This window comes from Chelonoidis abingdonii, chromosome 2 (assembly GCF_003597395.2).
Source record: "Chelonoidis abingdonii isolate Lonesome George chromosome 2, CheloAbing_2.0, whole genome shotgun sequence".
In the NCBI taxonomy this organism is placed as follows: Eukaryota; Metazoa; Chordata; order Testudines; family Testudinidae; genus Chelonoidis; species Chelonoidis abingdonii.
Window position 1 is genome coordinate 32315222 of NC_133770.1, and position 16209 is coordinate 32331430.

General features: G+C 38.8%; 1 protein-coding gene across 9 annotated transcripts in view; it reads left to right on the forward strand.

Moving 5' to 3' along the window:
- ARHGAP12 (Rho GTPase activating protein 12) overlaps positions 1–16209 on the forward strand; it is a 153390-nt gene that overhangs the window by 80986 nt on the left and 56195 nt on the right. For 5 of the 9 annotated variants that reach the window (XM_032799082.2, XM_032799083.2, XM_032799084.2 and 2 more), the window contains exons 4-5: positions 10252–10392; positions 12230–12310. The exons of 1 other annotated variant lie outside the window; for it this stretch is intronic. In XM_032799082.2, the coding sequence (XP_032654973.1) occupies positions 10252–10392; positions 12230–12310 (222 nt within the window). The remainder of the gene's footprint in view (positions 1–10251; positions 10393–12229; positions 12311–16209) is intronic. 3 more of the 9 variants (XM_032799088.2, XM_032799089.2, XM_032799090.2) reach the window with 1 other exon arrangement.

Here is a 16209-nt window from a genome sequence, read left to right on the forward strand (position 1 = left end):
GTAACAGTGGAGTAAGTCAGCTGTAACTTCTAGCATGTGGAATGCATTCTCTTATGCATTTTGTCATCTTATTGATGTTATGTCTAGAAGAGGGATCTTGGAAAAATAAGATGCGACTGGCTTGAAAGTCTACATACTAAATTATTCTTCGTGCTCTCATATGCTGATTTGGATCTTGTGGCATATCTTCCCATTTCAATGAACAGAAAACAGTGGAGTCAATCACTGGCCAAACAATTTTGGCAACTCTTTCCTGTGGCTTTTTTTGTGCTTTGATCTTTTTTTTGTTCTTTGCTTCATCTGTACCAGAACATAGTACAATTCACATATCATACAGTGCACAAATTCGTTTATTGGCATCTCACTTTCATGCTGTCAGAAGCTTCCATTGCTGTAAAGGGTATCATACTCAGCTTGTGGAGGGCAGTTTGGAGGAACAGTTATTCCCTAGCTTTCTCTCCCAGCACTTCCCATTAAAGAGCTTCATTTTAGGCTCAGAATGTGATCCGTCAGTCCTCCTTGGGCAGAAGGACTAAATTTGACCTATACACAAATAAAAATGGGATTTCCTCACGTTTCCTTAAGGAATATTGGAACGAAATTTAAAGCTCAAATTAAACAAAACAGTGTGATAAAACTGCCAAATAATTCCCTAGAAATTCTTTATAGGATTTCCTAGTGATGGTAGGAAATAAGAGTTCATTTTTCATATTTTAGCGCTGCAAAATAGTAGCTAGTTACTGGAAAAAATGGTCTAATATTCATTGACTAGCTCATAAATTTTGGAAGGGTTTCTATAACATATCAGTTACGTGTATAACAAAACAGAAAAAAGGGTTATTTAGATGTTTGGATACCAGGTAATTAATAATATGATAAAATCTGCAAGAAAATAAATCTTTTAAAAATTGTCTACAGTGGGATTGGAATGAAAATGGAACGACATGCTGCTTTGCTCCCACTATTTTCGTCAGTGATCTACACTTATTGGGTCTTGATAGACAATGTGCAGAAACAGTACTGTTTGTAGAATAGAAATAATGCTCTTAGTCGGTTTTAGACAGAAATGTAAACTTTATTTCTGCAATAAAGAGTATAATTTCGATACATTAACAATGATGGAATGTGAAGATGTCATACATAAGCCATTACATAAAAAGGAAAAGCAAAAGAGAACGATGATACATTCAAGTTTTGAAATTTTTTATTTTGAACTTGATTTCATCAGAGACGGGATAATTACGGTGATTGCATGCATCATCATGGAAGCAATCCTTAACACCTGTTTCCTAGATTTGAATTTGCATGCTTTTCAAGAGTTTCTGAATGGTCACGTAGAACCTGTCTTAGTTCAGAGCTATAAGACTGCAAATTGAAAATCAACTGCAGTACAGGTACAATTTTGTGTTAGGGCAGTTTAAGTCCTGTTTGGAAAGACTGTGTGTTCTTGCATATGTAGATGGAAAAATAATGTGTTTCTATATAGCCATCTCTCCCTTGTTTATAGTACCTGCACTTTATTTACCTCATGTGTCTTAGTAAATTCCACAGATCTGTTACAGTGGAATCTCAGCATATTTGTAGCATTGGAGGCAGTATTCAAAATTGCAAGTATGTAGAGGAGGCATTATAACGGATCCATGGAACTTATTACTTAGAAATACTGCTGAAAGTAAATAAATCTCTGCTTACCTGAAAACTTTCTAAGATGTACGTGCATATTTTCCAAACTGAGCAGCCACACCACTTTCCTCCTCTCCTTGCATCTCAATAAACCAGTCAGTGACAAAAATGAGGAAACTCTTGTTGGAGGGAGGTGACACTATTTATTTAAAATTATAAATTCTTTTAAAATACACTTTTATCTTGCCATTCTAACTGTTAGATGAATCTCAGAAACTGATATGACTGGAAGAAAAAACAAACATTTACTAGCAAACTTCCTACTTGATTTTTTGGTGCCCAGTTTTAACATTTCATTTTTGTTGTTGGTTTTTTTAAGTACAAGCGTCTTCCTCAGCTGTACTTTGTTGTAAGTACTTTGTTATAAGTACACCTCTACTCGGATATAACGCTGCCCTCGGGAGCCAAAAAATCTTACTATGTTATAAGTGAAACCGCATTATATCGAACTTGCTTTGATCCACTGGAGTGCGCAGTTCCGCCCCCCCGGAGCACTGCTTTACCGCGTTATATCTGTATTCATATTATATCAGGTCACGTTATATCGGGGTAGAGGTGTACTTAATCAGAAAACCGATTTAAAACTTTAGAGTACTGGTGTTCTGATGTAAAAGATGAGGGCTTCAAATGTTTCTGACTCTGGATTATTAATGTAATAAGAGAAAGTGGAGAAAGAAATGATTCCTCTTCCCCGAGCTTGCCCACCCCCAACAGAATCGAATCTCTTCTGCTTCTCCTAGATTCTGAAGCAGCATCACTGTGGCATTTACAAGCATTTCATCAGTTTCACTGCCTCACAGCCTATAGGCAGTAGCAGTGAAGCAGATTATATGCTTGTAAATGTCATGGTGCTGCTTCTGACACACTCCCATTAGCTTAAAAATTTTTTTTTCCACTCATGGTTGTTGACTAGAAGAGGACTTCATTCAAAGTGTGGTTGAAATAGTAGCTCTTCAGTAACCAGCCATCTAGCAGTCTCCTGACAATAGGTTGATGGTATACATTATTTTTCACCTCATCTTTCTTCCTTCTTTCCACTGTCAGCACTAACAATGGGCCTTGTCTTTTTGCTCCAATCCTTCATCAAAGAGCTGCATTTTACCTTTTGTCTTCCCCCTACCTTTGAATCATCATCTTACCATGTGGTCCCACCCTCAGGAATATTTCATTCAGTTTTGCTATGAATACCTCATTTCATTGATGGTTAAAGTTTAGTTCTTCATCTTTGTTCATGATCCTTGTGCACTTGTTTTCGGACAGTCATGTCTTTTCAGTCTCTTTAAGGCCACTGAAGAATGCATGCTTTGAGTAATGTAAACTTTGTTCTGGCTAAGGTTTCCCAATCACAAATGATCCTCATAAATTAAATAACCTTTGTGTCCTTGGTGGCTGGATTCCACAGTCTCTGAACCTCTGAGATACTGCTATAACCTGATAATGGAGATAGTATTTTTCAGAAAGTGAAAATTGTCAGATGTATTAATTTTCAGTTCTTTTATCCATTGGGCCTTTTCCTGTTTGCATTTTGGGAGTTTAATTATCTCTTTCTGTCTGCTTTATTTGGACATCTTAACTATGAATTTTTTCAAGTACGTTTGTTGGAACTTCTGGCAAAACTGCCAACTATATTCCCTTGAGTCTTAGTGGTTGAGCTGCAGATGTCTACCAATAAAATACAATGACAATTTAAAAAATCCAGGGTGCAGCTAATATTTCTTAAGTGCAAGATTGGGTGTGATAAAGATGTAAACGTGAGACTCTCCAAAGATTTGAGAAAAATCAACTGTGATAGGACACATGTATCTGCTCTGGTTCTAGATCTTCTCTGATGATCAAGATTCAGATTGTTTTCTTAAAATGTGTACCCTAATGCTATTGGTCTAGAGTAGTGAATCTAAGGCTTTTTTACTTATAGGTTGATGTATAAAATTGTATTTTCACACATTTAGGTCTCTAACTGAAATGAATGAGTATATCTCAAAATGTTAAACAGCAAGCATAAATGGAAAAGAAAATAACCTGCAGGACTTTTTATAAATTGTATACATGGGAGAAGTGGCTGAACACTTAAATTTTGTCAGAAAAGTGGGAAAGCAAGGTGACTTAGATCTGACAAGTGTATATGGTTGTACTGAAGCAGATAGCAATTGAATTAGATCATTATTGGTCCTGAAACTCCTTGATTAAGAAGGAAAGTTTAGATAATTAGAAACTGATGTAACACTACCTTTTTATAGGCAAAGTAAGTGAAAGTGTTTCAGAGCATAGCTGCACTTCAGATGGACAGGTGGGGGACTTGATAAACACAGAGGAAAAACAAATATAGTTCCAGTAAAGTTTTCTGCAAGTTCTTGGTATTTAGCACAAAAAAAGGACCTAATGATCAAGAATGAGGGCCTAAAAATCAGGAGTCTAGAAAGTAAATAGGAAGTTGGAACTATTAGCTGAGCTTCATCCTAGGCAATGCATCCGACTATATCTGAGGAAGAATAATGCAAAACAGATATTTACAGGGTGAATATGTTGGACAGTAAAGTGATGTGGGAGTATGGGCAGTGAGTTAAGTTTGAACTAGGAATGCAGTATGGTAGCAAAAAGGTTAATAAAACTTTTGGCTGCACGTGCAAAGGTATTTTGTCACGGAGAATGGCATGGGTTTCTCTGTACATGGCTTAGAAACAAACATAATATAATGTGCTATTCTGGGTACCTCGTTAGCAGAAAGTTGTAGGCAGCTACAGAAGAGCAACAGAAACAAAGGCTGTAGGGACTGATTGAAAATTAGATATACTTAGTTTTTATCTTTGCCAAATATTTGAAATAGGTAAAGGGAAAGGACTTGTTTAAGGTTGTAAACAAAGTTACGATTAGGAGTGATGGAAATAAAAACAAAATAAAAATAAAAACATAAAAAAATAAAAACATAAAAAAATAAATAAAAAAATAAAAATAAAAACAAACTTGCGAATGAGTTTAATTGTGGAATAATTTTCAAAAGGAAGTGGTGAAAGCTGCACTACTCAAGACTTGTAAAACTGAACTGACCCAAACAGTATATTGTAAGTGGGGGATGGACACTGGCAAAGGAATGGATTTGGTGATTTTGTCACTCTCGTATTTCTCATAGCTGTGAACAGTAACTCTGGAATTGTAATAGACCAGTACAGAAGACAGGAACAAAAATACAGGGATCTGTTTAGAGACAATATGATGACCATGGAGAATTGGATGTGGAGAGAAGGGTGAAAATACTTCATTCTTATGAACGTATAAGATTCGGAGGACAAGGGAAATTAAAAAACCTGTTAAGAGCATAGATAAAATAATGAACAAGCAAAGGATGATGGAGATAGGGAAGATAGACAGTAAGTGGAAAAATAGTGAAAGAATCCAGAACTTCGTGTGTCTGCAGTAGCACCCTTTTTATGGATATTTTTTCTGGGAGTTTGTGGTAGTTCTATGAGAACAGATGGAATTTTTCATAGTGCATAATAACAAGAACTACTACAAAAATGATTGTTTGTTTGTTGAATGTCAACAACAGGCTCTTTACCACTGATCTTGAATAGAGTTAAGAGCCACAAAAATAATAATATAGAAAGGAAATTTTATGTTGTCGGGAATGTTAGACGTTGCATAGGCCAATTTTTTAATTTTGAGAGAAAAACTGGAATAGAGAAGGTGACTTTGTATGTTTCTGTTCAATTTTTAAGAACACCTGTAATTCTGTGTTCAGGGAATAGCTCTGACTTGAAAGCATACGATTCTAGAAGTGAATGAACCTTCTAAAGGTAGTTGGTAGGAAAGTGACATTGGTTCAAAGCTACCTTTCCTGCCAAAATGTAATTAGTTTGATATCAAATATTTCATTTTTCCCTTTTTAAGTTTGATCTCTAATTATCCACTGAGTCCTGTGGTATAAGCAAAACAGTTGTATAATTGTAACAATTACTGAACAAACTGAATAAGCCATTCATTCTTTCACAAGGTTATTTATTTCACTACGGTATTTATTTGTATTAGAACAGCGGCTTGGAGCCAACTGAGAACAGGATACCATTGAGCATTGTACAAATAGAAGTTATAGTCTAAATAGACAAAGAAGATGAAAGGTTTGGGAAAGGAATGAAAGAATGCTTTGCAATTGTTATATTAGTGCCATTAGTTTTGTGTGGGATGGAGGTTGGTGGTACAATGTTTTTTATTTTGTAGCTCCAGTTTAGTAAGGGGTAAAAAGACAAACACAATAAGAGAGGAGGGTAAGGATGTAAGACAGGAAGGAAGGAGGGGAGCATGGAAGGCAGATGGAATGGAGTTGTGGTGGAGAGACTGAGGGAGCACACAGGAGGGTTTGTAGCAAACAGCCAGTCAGGATTGGAGAGAGAATATGAGAATATTCAGAGTGAAAAGTGGAGAAAGCAGTCTATCATTATTATTTTATAGCTCCTGCTTCAACTGCTTCTGCAGCTGCCTTTAAGTCTCTGTCTGACTCCTCCCTGCAGTTTCTCTCTTCCTTTCTCCAAGCCCACACAGCTGGAGGGAGAGGTGGGTTCTCATGAAGCCTAGTTATTCCTGGAATTGGAGGTGTCTTCTACAGTTCTGGGCCCAGACTTGCTTAAACTTCTTCTTCAACTGCTTCTGCCAGATAAGGAATATAAAATGTCTTCACTTGATTTATTTTCTAATCACAGAACAGGAATTTCATTAAAGTTTAGACCTATTCCACCTAAATTCCTTTGTCAGATGTCAGATTTTGCATGATAAATGTGAAGAAGGTATTCTAGTTGATTCATTTGTCTCTGTGATCCGCAAAGATGATAACTTTTATATAGTTACACTTGTGCCTAACTGGAATGTAACTTGAGGGCAGAATTTGTACAGTAGAGTAGATGAGACTTTGTTCTAGCAGAGTTCTTCCATTCACAGGTATTCTGCTGGGATTTAACTGTGTGGTATTTCCACAGTGGCATAGTGGTGGTAGTAGTAGCAGCTGTTTGGCAGAAGCAGAATATAGATGCGCTAAAATGTTTGCAAAGACACACTGATATCTGAAAAGTCCAAACAGCGCTCAGTCCTTTATTTTGGTTCTACAGATACCAGTATATTTAATGCTTTATCAGGTTGGGCCTATGACTAGTATTTCTTAACTGTCAAGGTCTCTTCAGTGCAGCTGTTGATATTCAGAACCAAGGATGGACTATAACTGACAGACAGAACATACCCGAAGGCTTTTCAGCTTTAAGTGATTTACAAACTTCCACATCAAACTCCACACATAAGTAATATTATGTTAAGTTTATGGGTGATGTATGTGTCTTTTCTCCTTTGAAGTGGGAATCCTTTATAATCAATAGGTTTTTCATGCTTTGTTTTTTAGCATCCAGAAGGTGACTCTGTAGCGGGCTCATCTATTTTGGTCGACTTGGGAAGCTAGCTCATGCAAATACTGAGGCCATTTCATGTAAAATTATACATTAGGCTTGTACTTCCTTTTGGGGTACACACACACATCAAAGAAAAAATGCATGGAAGGAAATAGATATGCCTTTTTAGCCATAATTCACCCTCTGTAGAGCCTGACTGCTGCCTCATGTAGGGAACACAGATTTAATCCAGGTGTTTACAGGACAGCTCTGCCATATCTTAATGGGGACAGAGGAGTCTGGCAGCGAGGCACTGCAGTGGCAGATCCAGGTGGTTGAAACCACCACACTGCCATGTACCCGGTGGGGTGGGGGGATTATTTTTATTCACTTTTGTGTAGCTGAACTTTAAGACTTTGAAACACAATGGTTGGGAGAAATTGAACTACCAACTTGTCCCACTGCCAAAGGCAGAGAATCTGGTGGCTTGAAGTTGAAGGACAGAGCTTAGTCCTGGAGCCTCCAGCAACAACACTGGGCTGCTTCCAAATTCCACAGGTGGGAGGCATTAGCCCATGAGAAATGGAATGAGGAGAGAAGCTGTGCAGCAGAAATGGATATGCTTGTTTAGGAAAAGTCACTATGGCCTCCCTCTCCAAGAAACTAAATAGGTCTTTTGGGTATAACAAAATTCAGGTGAACCAACATTACTAGTATTGTTTTAAAAGATATAAATACTAGGAAACCAATTTCTTGTTTTGTATTGCTACAAAAGCTGAAGAGCTGCCATTTTCCTCCTGCTTTACAGATATCTCACTCTCAAAACCTTGTATCATGGCCCCATCTTTCTAGCTGAGGACCCATTCCCTTTAGAGCCTGTTATGGCTATGTGTTAACTGTCAGGGTTGTTGAGTAACATGTTGTGCCTACAGTTGCCAACTTTCTAATCGCACAAAACCGAACACCCTAGGCCCACCCTGAGGCTGCGCCCCCTGCTCAATACATTCCCCCTCCCTCAGTGGCTTACTTCCCCCACCCTCACTCACTTTCACCAGGCTGGGGCAGAGAATTGGGGTGCAGGAGGGGATGTGGGCTCTAACTGGGGGTGCGGACTGTGGAGTGGGGCCAGAGATGAGGGGTGCAGGAGGAGGCTTATGGTGGGAGTGCAGGCTCTGGGGTGGGGCTGGAGATGAGAGGTTTGGGGTGCAGGAGGGGGCTCTGGGCTGGGGCCAAGGGTTTCAGAGTGTGGGAGGGGGCTGTGAGTTGAGGCAGGGCATTAGGGTGCAGGAAGGGGTGCGGACCCTGGGCTGGGGAGGAGGGGTTCTGAATGTGGGAGGGAGCTTTGGGCTGGGGCAGGAGATTGGGGTGTGGGGGGGAGGCTGAGGGCTGTAGCTGTGGGTGCATGCTCTGGGATGGTCCTGGGGATGAGGTGTTTGGAGTACAGGAGGGTGCTCTGGGTTTGTTGGGGGGGGGGGGGCACTCAGGCCAGGGCAGGAGGTTGGGGCTCAGGGTTGGGGCACAGGCTTACCTTGGGCGACTCCCAGTCAGCGGCGCAGTGGGGCTAAGTGAGGCAATCACTGGTCCATCTTCCAGGCTACGGGAGGACGGGGGGCCAGGAGGCTCCGTGTGCTGCTCTCGCCCCAGTTACTGTCCCTTCAGTTCCCATTGGCCACAGTTCCCAGCCAAAGGGAGTGCAGAACCGGTGCTTGGGGCGGGGACAGCATGCAGAGTCCCGTGGTTTCCCTGCCTAGAGCCAGACTTGCTGTCCACTTCTGGGATGCAGTGCAGTGCCAGGACAGGTAGGGACAAGCCTGCCTTAGACCTACAGGCAGGGCCGGTTGCAGGTTTTCTGCTGCCCCAAGCAACCACACGCATACACCAAAAAAAAAAAAGCCGTGGCAGCGCAATTGCGCCACTCCACTCTTCGGCGGCAATTCAGTGGCAGGTCCTTCGCTCCAAGAGGGACTGACGGACCCGCTGCCGAATTGCTGCGGAAAACCCAGATGTGCTCCCCCAATGGCAGCCAGAATGCCGCCCTTGGTATTGGCCGCCCCAAGCACCTGCTTCTTTACCTGGTGCCTGTAGCCAGCCCTGCCCACAGGACAGCTGACCGGACTTCTAACGGCCCGGTCAGCGGTGCTAACTGCAGCTGCCAGGGTCCCTTTTAGACTAGGGTGTTCCAGTCGAAAACCGACACCTGGCAACCCTAGATGTGCCCCCTCCTATGGGAACTAGAGAATCTAAAAGGAAATATATAGATAAGATGGCTGCTGGAGTTTTTGGTGTATGGCACATCTGACTTTGGGACTACGCTATCACATGGATAAAAAAGTAAATGGAGGAGACATATGAAGTTAGAGATGACTGCTCAAATTTTCTTCCACATGCCCTGAATATCCTGATCATCCACCTCCCAAAGCCTCTATTCTTTACCTGTCCTACACATAATGATCCTTTTCTTATATTTTAAAGATACTGGTGCTCAACTGTCAGGCTGCTCCTGGCATAGCACCTACTCTTTGATTTTTTCACTGTGATATGCAACAGAGTTGTGGGGGGGGGGGAGGGGGAGGGACTGCTAGTGGAAATTTTGAGCGCCGTAGGTTCCATTGCATGTGCACAATTGTTCAGTAAGAAGGTTCTGGGGCCCAGCAAAGGTACCGCTGGGGCTTCAGGTTATTCCTGGGGTTTGGTACATTGAGTTTGGGAGTAAGATTTTGATATAAATAGCTGGTATCTGCTCCCCCTAGGTTTTATGCAAGACTGTGTGGATTGCTAGCAGTTAAACCACTGGATCAGCCCAAAAATGTCAAATAGAAGTATGTTAATAAAATGCAGGTGCCTTGACTGACCAGGAACCTTGAGAAAATGAATTAAATTGAAGCTGCTTTGTTACGTGACACATGCCAAAATAATTTGGTGAGTGGATGTTTGATGTCAGGAAGTACTGAACAGCATTGTTCTATAATGTCATCTAGCTCTTTCAAATTCAAAGTCTTGAAACTAGTTAGTGATAACCAGATAAGCTTCTAAACACTAAAGATGTATTTATTTTTTGACTTAATGGTATTAAATAACTGGAAACACCCTTTGAATTATTTCTACATTTTAAAACCTATTTCTAGCCAAGTAAACTTTGATCTCTTTCAGTTTTTGAACTATATTCATTCTCAAAACTTGCTTGTATGTTTCTGACTACTTGTAGCTGCTTTCATCTGAAGAAAACGACCACAGTTCTTGTTACAGCCAGTCAGATAGTCAGTATGGTTCTCCTCCAAAAGGTTGGTCAGAAGAATTGGATGAACATGGTCAAACCTTATATACCAATGACTATACTAATGAAAAGGTACATTCTCCTTTCTTCTCATCACATATGTTCTAAATTGGCAGAACCTTTTCAGTAAATTTAGTTGTAAGACGATACAGTTTCATTTTCAGTGGTGAATATCTTTCCTCAGTGCTGGCTTCCTTTGTTCTTAAATGTTCACAACTTTGGCAACTGCACTAACAGTTTGCTTTGGTGTATGTTGTATTGATATTCCTTGGGGATAATTTTCTTAATGCTAATTCAGTGAGAGATTTGGGGCACCAGCTCCAATTTACACACAAATGTATATTGCACAATTCTTTATATTTCTGTTCTCTTTGTGATGTTATAGGAACGTATTCCTTACCATTCTAATGTTCTTCTTTCTGTCTTTCAGAAACACTTCTTTTGATGGTGCTATGTAGGGTTGATAATATAGTACTCTCCCTGGGTCTGTTTCCTGCTGAAAATATAGTTGCCTTGCTTTTGCTTTTTATAACCTTGTTAAATCTTCCTTTGGGAAGCCGCAAAATCTAGTGACTAGATCACAGCAGTATCAGGAGACTTGGGTTCTGTTCTAATTTCTGCCATTGACTAACTTTGACTTTGGGCAAGTCACGATAACACTGTTTCCTGATTTGTAAAATAGGAATAACACCCCTGTTTTGTAAAACAGTTTGTAATCTTTTTGGTTTGTGTTCATATTAACACTGCTCTTAATTATTTTCAAAATAATTCTTTGAAACAATTATGAAATTCATGTAACTGAAATAGATGTGCTGCTGAAATATGTTGTATACTAAAATCGTTTTTAAGATGCAGAATTTAAATTATAATAGATTTTTAGTAAAGGCTTGAATTTTGTGAAAGTTTTAGCTAGTGTACTTTTAAGGAGATATGAATTGTCATGTTTAATTCTTCAGTTTCTCAAAATTGACTTGCAAATAAGTCATAAATTTAATTTACTTCAGAAAAAACTTCAGAATTTCACCACTACCAGAGCTTTTCCTCTCTTTAAACTGCTCCTAGGTGCTGCAGAATGTGTTACTTTGCTGTGTTGTGTAGCATTATAAATTTACTTTATGCTTTACAGTAAAATACATTTCCTGACTCAAAGAATTTATTGTAAGAGTATCTGTGTGAAGTCCCACTGCTTTCTGAGGGGCTCTGCCTGGCTTCAAAGGCCTGTCTGTGTGTCTTGTTTCAGGATCAGAGCCTGATACAAAGAACTTTGCCCTTAAGAGCTCTTCCTTTTCAGTGAAATTGTGAGCATGCACTGTTACAGATGTTGGGTCTGCAGACTGCTTGTCCTCTGGACAAATAGTTACAGGAGCTGAATAAATTACTTGTCAATACTCTTACTAAATAATTAAAGGTTTAGAACAATACTTTTGTGTAATAATGTCTCTAAAATGGGCCCCTATTACAACTTGCCTCTTAGCCTTACCAGGAACCTAATGGAGCTTGATCAGATAAGCGGCAGGACTTTTATATAAAATGTCTGTATTCTGTTCTCAAACTTTTTTCAGTGTGAAAGGGTTAAGTTTGAGTGCAGTATACTGTACTTTAAAAAAAAAAAATCTGTTTATCTCAGTGCTTTGACATCGCAGGTTTATACGTTCTGGGGAGTTACAACAGAGGTGTTGAGAGTGAATGTGACCTGGAACTGAAAAAGAGCACCTACCGTTTTACTTTCTCATTGGTTTTGAGTTTTGCCTTATTGAAAAGGGTGCACAATTGGTACATTTCTGAAGTAAATGGAATTTTATTATTTGCAAGTTGTCTTCAAGCTTGAATGCAAAGTATCTAAGATGTGTTGTGATATCAGTCTTTGTCACTGTTGTTAAACTTCCTATTATTACATTTATTTCTACAGTGGATAAAACATGTAGATGAACAAGGTAGACCATATTACTACAGTGCTGATGGATCACGATCAGAATGGGAACTACCAAAGGTAACAAAAACAAAAGTACAGTGACAACTGATTGTTCTTTCAGTAAACATTCAGATATCTGTGGTGGGAGTTCTTCACAACAGATGTATTCTTTCAGCTGTGGCTAACGCCCCATGTTTAATTATTCTTGACACTTCTTGGGGTTTTTTCTGTGAAGATAGACTCATTATCATGAAGGATGTGACATCAGAAATAATTCAGTATAATAGTATTAAAAATTCAAGAGAAAATCTTACTTCTGTGCCTAACAGTATTTTTGAAGTAGTGCTGCACATTAGCATTGGCCTTCCTGTTATAGAGGCGGGGTTTTCAAGGTATTTTTTATGAGTAGTAGTATTGTGTTCACTTTTTAAACTCAGCTCTATAGACAATGATATTCATCAGAGGCCCTTGAGAGAAACTGTGAACTAGCTTTTAAAACAAGTTGCAATACCAATACTAGCAGACCAAGAAAGAGAGACCTGAGCAAAGTGGGAAATGACAAGGAAGATAGTTTTCTAACAGAACTTTATTAAGCCTGTGCAAATATACTGACCTCTAAATTACTAAGGAGTTAAATGGAATTCTTCTGTAATCTGCACACACTGTGTTAGGGAGATTTTTCTTTAATCCTCTAATCCAATAGAGATCTTAAATTTTGTGGCAGCCAAAGACCTCCCAGGCTAATACTGCCCAGTTGCTTCAGTCCAGTAATTAGCAGTCTTATACCCTTGAACAAATTGCTTTTATCAAAAGCACCTTGAGCAGTCAATTTGTATAATATAAATTTAATCCAGGAAGTGAAAGATGAGTTTCTGCTGCATGCTGTCACTATTTTTAATGCAGAGTGTTTTTGACAGAGTGGAATGGGTCTATCTTGCACACTAATTCAGTTTTGGATCTGCATTATACAAATAATTGATACTATTGGCTCTAATCTAAGAACTACAGTTCACAGTGCCAACCCAATAGAAATTTATCTAAAGCAGAAGAGTAGAAAAAGTCAATGTCTCAAGGTGCTATGTGTTTTGTAAAGCGGTAGTTTAGAGGTCCCAATCAAGGATCAGGGCCTGATTGTACTAGTTATTGTAACTACACAGAGGCTATGTCTACACTTGGAGTTGGGGGTGTGATTCCCAGATTGAATAGACATACTCATACTAGCTTTCATCAAATAGTAGTGTAGCAGTAGCGTGAGCGGCAGCACAGGTTAGTCGCCCCAAATACAAACCTACCTGGACCCTGTGGGTACATACTTAGCGTGGCTAGCCTGTGCTGCTGTCTGTACTACTGTGGCTACACTCCTGTTTTTAGTGTGCTAGCTTGATGAGAGCTAGCACGAGTATATCTGCTGTGTCTGGAAATCACACCCCCAGTGACAAGTGTAGATGTAGCCAAAATGAAAACACACAATTGTCTCATTGTTAACACATGCTTCCCTTGTTTGTCTGTAGCCACCTGTTGTCTCATCATTACTTCAGACTCTATGTTCTTAAAGCAAAGATGGTCTTTTCACTGTGTTTGTAAGGACTAGCATAAGGATGTCGTGATTGAGGCCTGTAGTCACCACCACAATAGGAAGAATTAATTAATTAAAGTAGTCTCTGTTTACATGGTTAGGAACTAATCTTAATCTTTTAAATGAATGATTAATGGTAAATGAGTCTGAAATTACCAAAATTTACCAAATATTAACTTGGTATAAACAAGTGAACGCTTGATTGCGCGCTATAACCCAGTGCCCTATCTACTGTCAAAATAACAGCTTGAAATTCTATAAGTCATTTAGTGTACCAGTTTTCCACAGAAGATCTTAAGCCTATAACTTACAGCGAATAATAGAGATTTGTGAGTAAAGGCAGGAGCACAATTGAAGCCTCATCTCTGGAAAACCCCTGATTTATTAGAAGTTGGTTCAAAACTTACCCAGGAAGTAAAGGATTGGAAAACATAATACAGACTGAAGACCTGTTTCAGGAAAAAGATTTTTCTCTTCTTAACTGTCAGGAATTGGAGAAGAAAAGACTTTAGGAGACTTTTTGGCTGTTTTTACAACTGAAAAGATATACTGTTGAAGCTGGGGGGAGGTTCTACTCTGACATCCATCTGAACATGAACTTAAAAAAAAATTTACATATAGACTACACCAGTTCTCTTACCTAGAATCATTTTTGGTAAATTATTACAAATCCTTTAGGCAACTGCTTATCACTGGGAACCAAAAAATCATCAAAAATAGTCTGGAAAGAGTTAACTGTGAAAGATGCTAACCTAAGATTAAAATTTTAAAATCTTCATGATGTATGTTGGATACTGGACACTGCTATGAATATATCACCTTGGAAGAAAATTCAAACACATATTGGAGAGATAAAAATACTGGGATTGTGGTGCATGTTCTTGAATTGTGAATATATAAATGTTTTTTAGAGAAAGTTATCATATCTACTCGTTCCTTAGCCCATTCCTTTATAAACCAACCCTCTAAAATGGCTAGGTAAAAATAGCAAAAACTGTATGACCCTTTCATAAGCCGACCCAGTATTTCAGGGGTTGGAAAACTGGCTTCTGGCCCGTCAGGGTAAGCTGCTGGCAGATCGGGACGTTTTGTTTACTTGGAGTGTCTGCAGGGATGGAGCCGCTCAGCTCCCTGTGATGGTGAACTGTGGCTAGTGGGAGCCACGATCGGCTGAACCTGCAGATGCGGCCGGTAAACAAACTGGTCCAGCCTGCCAGGGTGCTTACCTTGGCGGGCTGCGTGCTAGAGGTTGCTTATCTATTCTATTAGATATTCAAGTCAGTGATTCCATAGAGTTTAAAATCATCAAATTTTGGTGTAGACTCGTTTATAAGCCGACCCCCGCTCTTTGATGCATCACCTTTTTACCAAAAATACAGTACTCTTTACAGTATATACAGTATTCTTTCCATATACACACAGAGAGAGAGAGAAAAAATATAACTTTCCCTAAAAACAACAATTTAATTATATAATATTGATATAAGAATCTATATAGAAATAAAATGAATACAGTGACATATTGGAGTAGCAGAATGACTCCAGCTGACACAAAGTTTGGATGATTGGAGTTGCTTTCACAACTGCTAAAAGAACTTTAGTAGGCCTTGCAAGATTGTGGCCTATCCCGCTATACTACAACAGATGAGCATACTGAATAGGGCCCTACATTATGAACAAAATTTATTATTCTTTAAAGAATATTTTGAAAACTATTTCCTGTATCCCACACAGATTCTCCTGACTGGAAAATTTTAGTTGTCACGTCTCAACAATTATACTTCTAAATGAAAATCAAACAGAGTACACTTTTAAACATATAAAAATTATATATATATATATATATATAATTTTTTTTCCTAGGGCTGTCGATTAATGGCAGTTAACTCACATGATTAACTCAAAAACATTAATTGTGATTAATCACAGTTCTAATCACTGTGAAACAATAGTTAAATATTTCAGATGTTTTTCTACATTTTCAGATATATTGTATTCTGTTTTGTAATTGAAATCAAAGTGTATATTTTTTATAAATATTTGCACTGTAAAAATGATAAACAAAAGAAATCGTATTTTTCCGTTCGGCTCATACAAGTAATATAGTGCAATCTTTGTTGTGAAAGTGCAACTTAGAAATGCAGAATTTTTTTTGGTTACATAACTGCGCTCGAAATTAAAATAATGTAAAACTTCAGAGCCTATAAGCCCAGTCAGTCCTACTTCTTGTTCAGCCAATTGCTCAGACAAACACATTTGTTTACATTTACTGGTGATAATGCTGCCCTCTTCTTATTTACAATGTCACCAGAAAATGAGAATAGGCATTTACATGGCACTTTTGTAGCTGGCATAGCAAGGTATTTACATGCCAGATATGCTGAACATTCATATGGCCCTT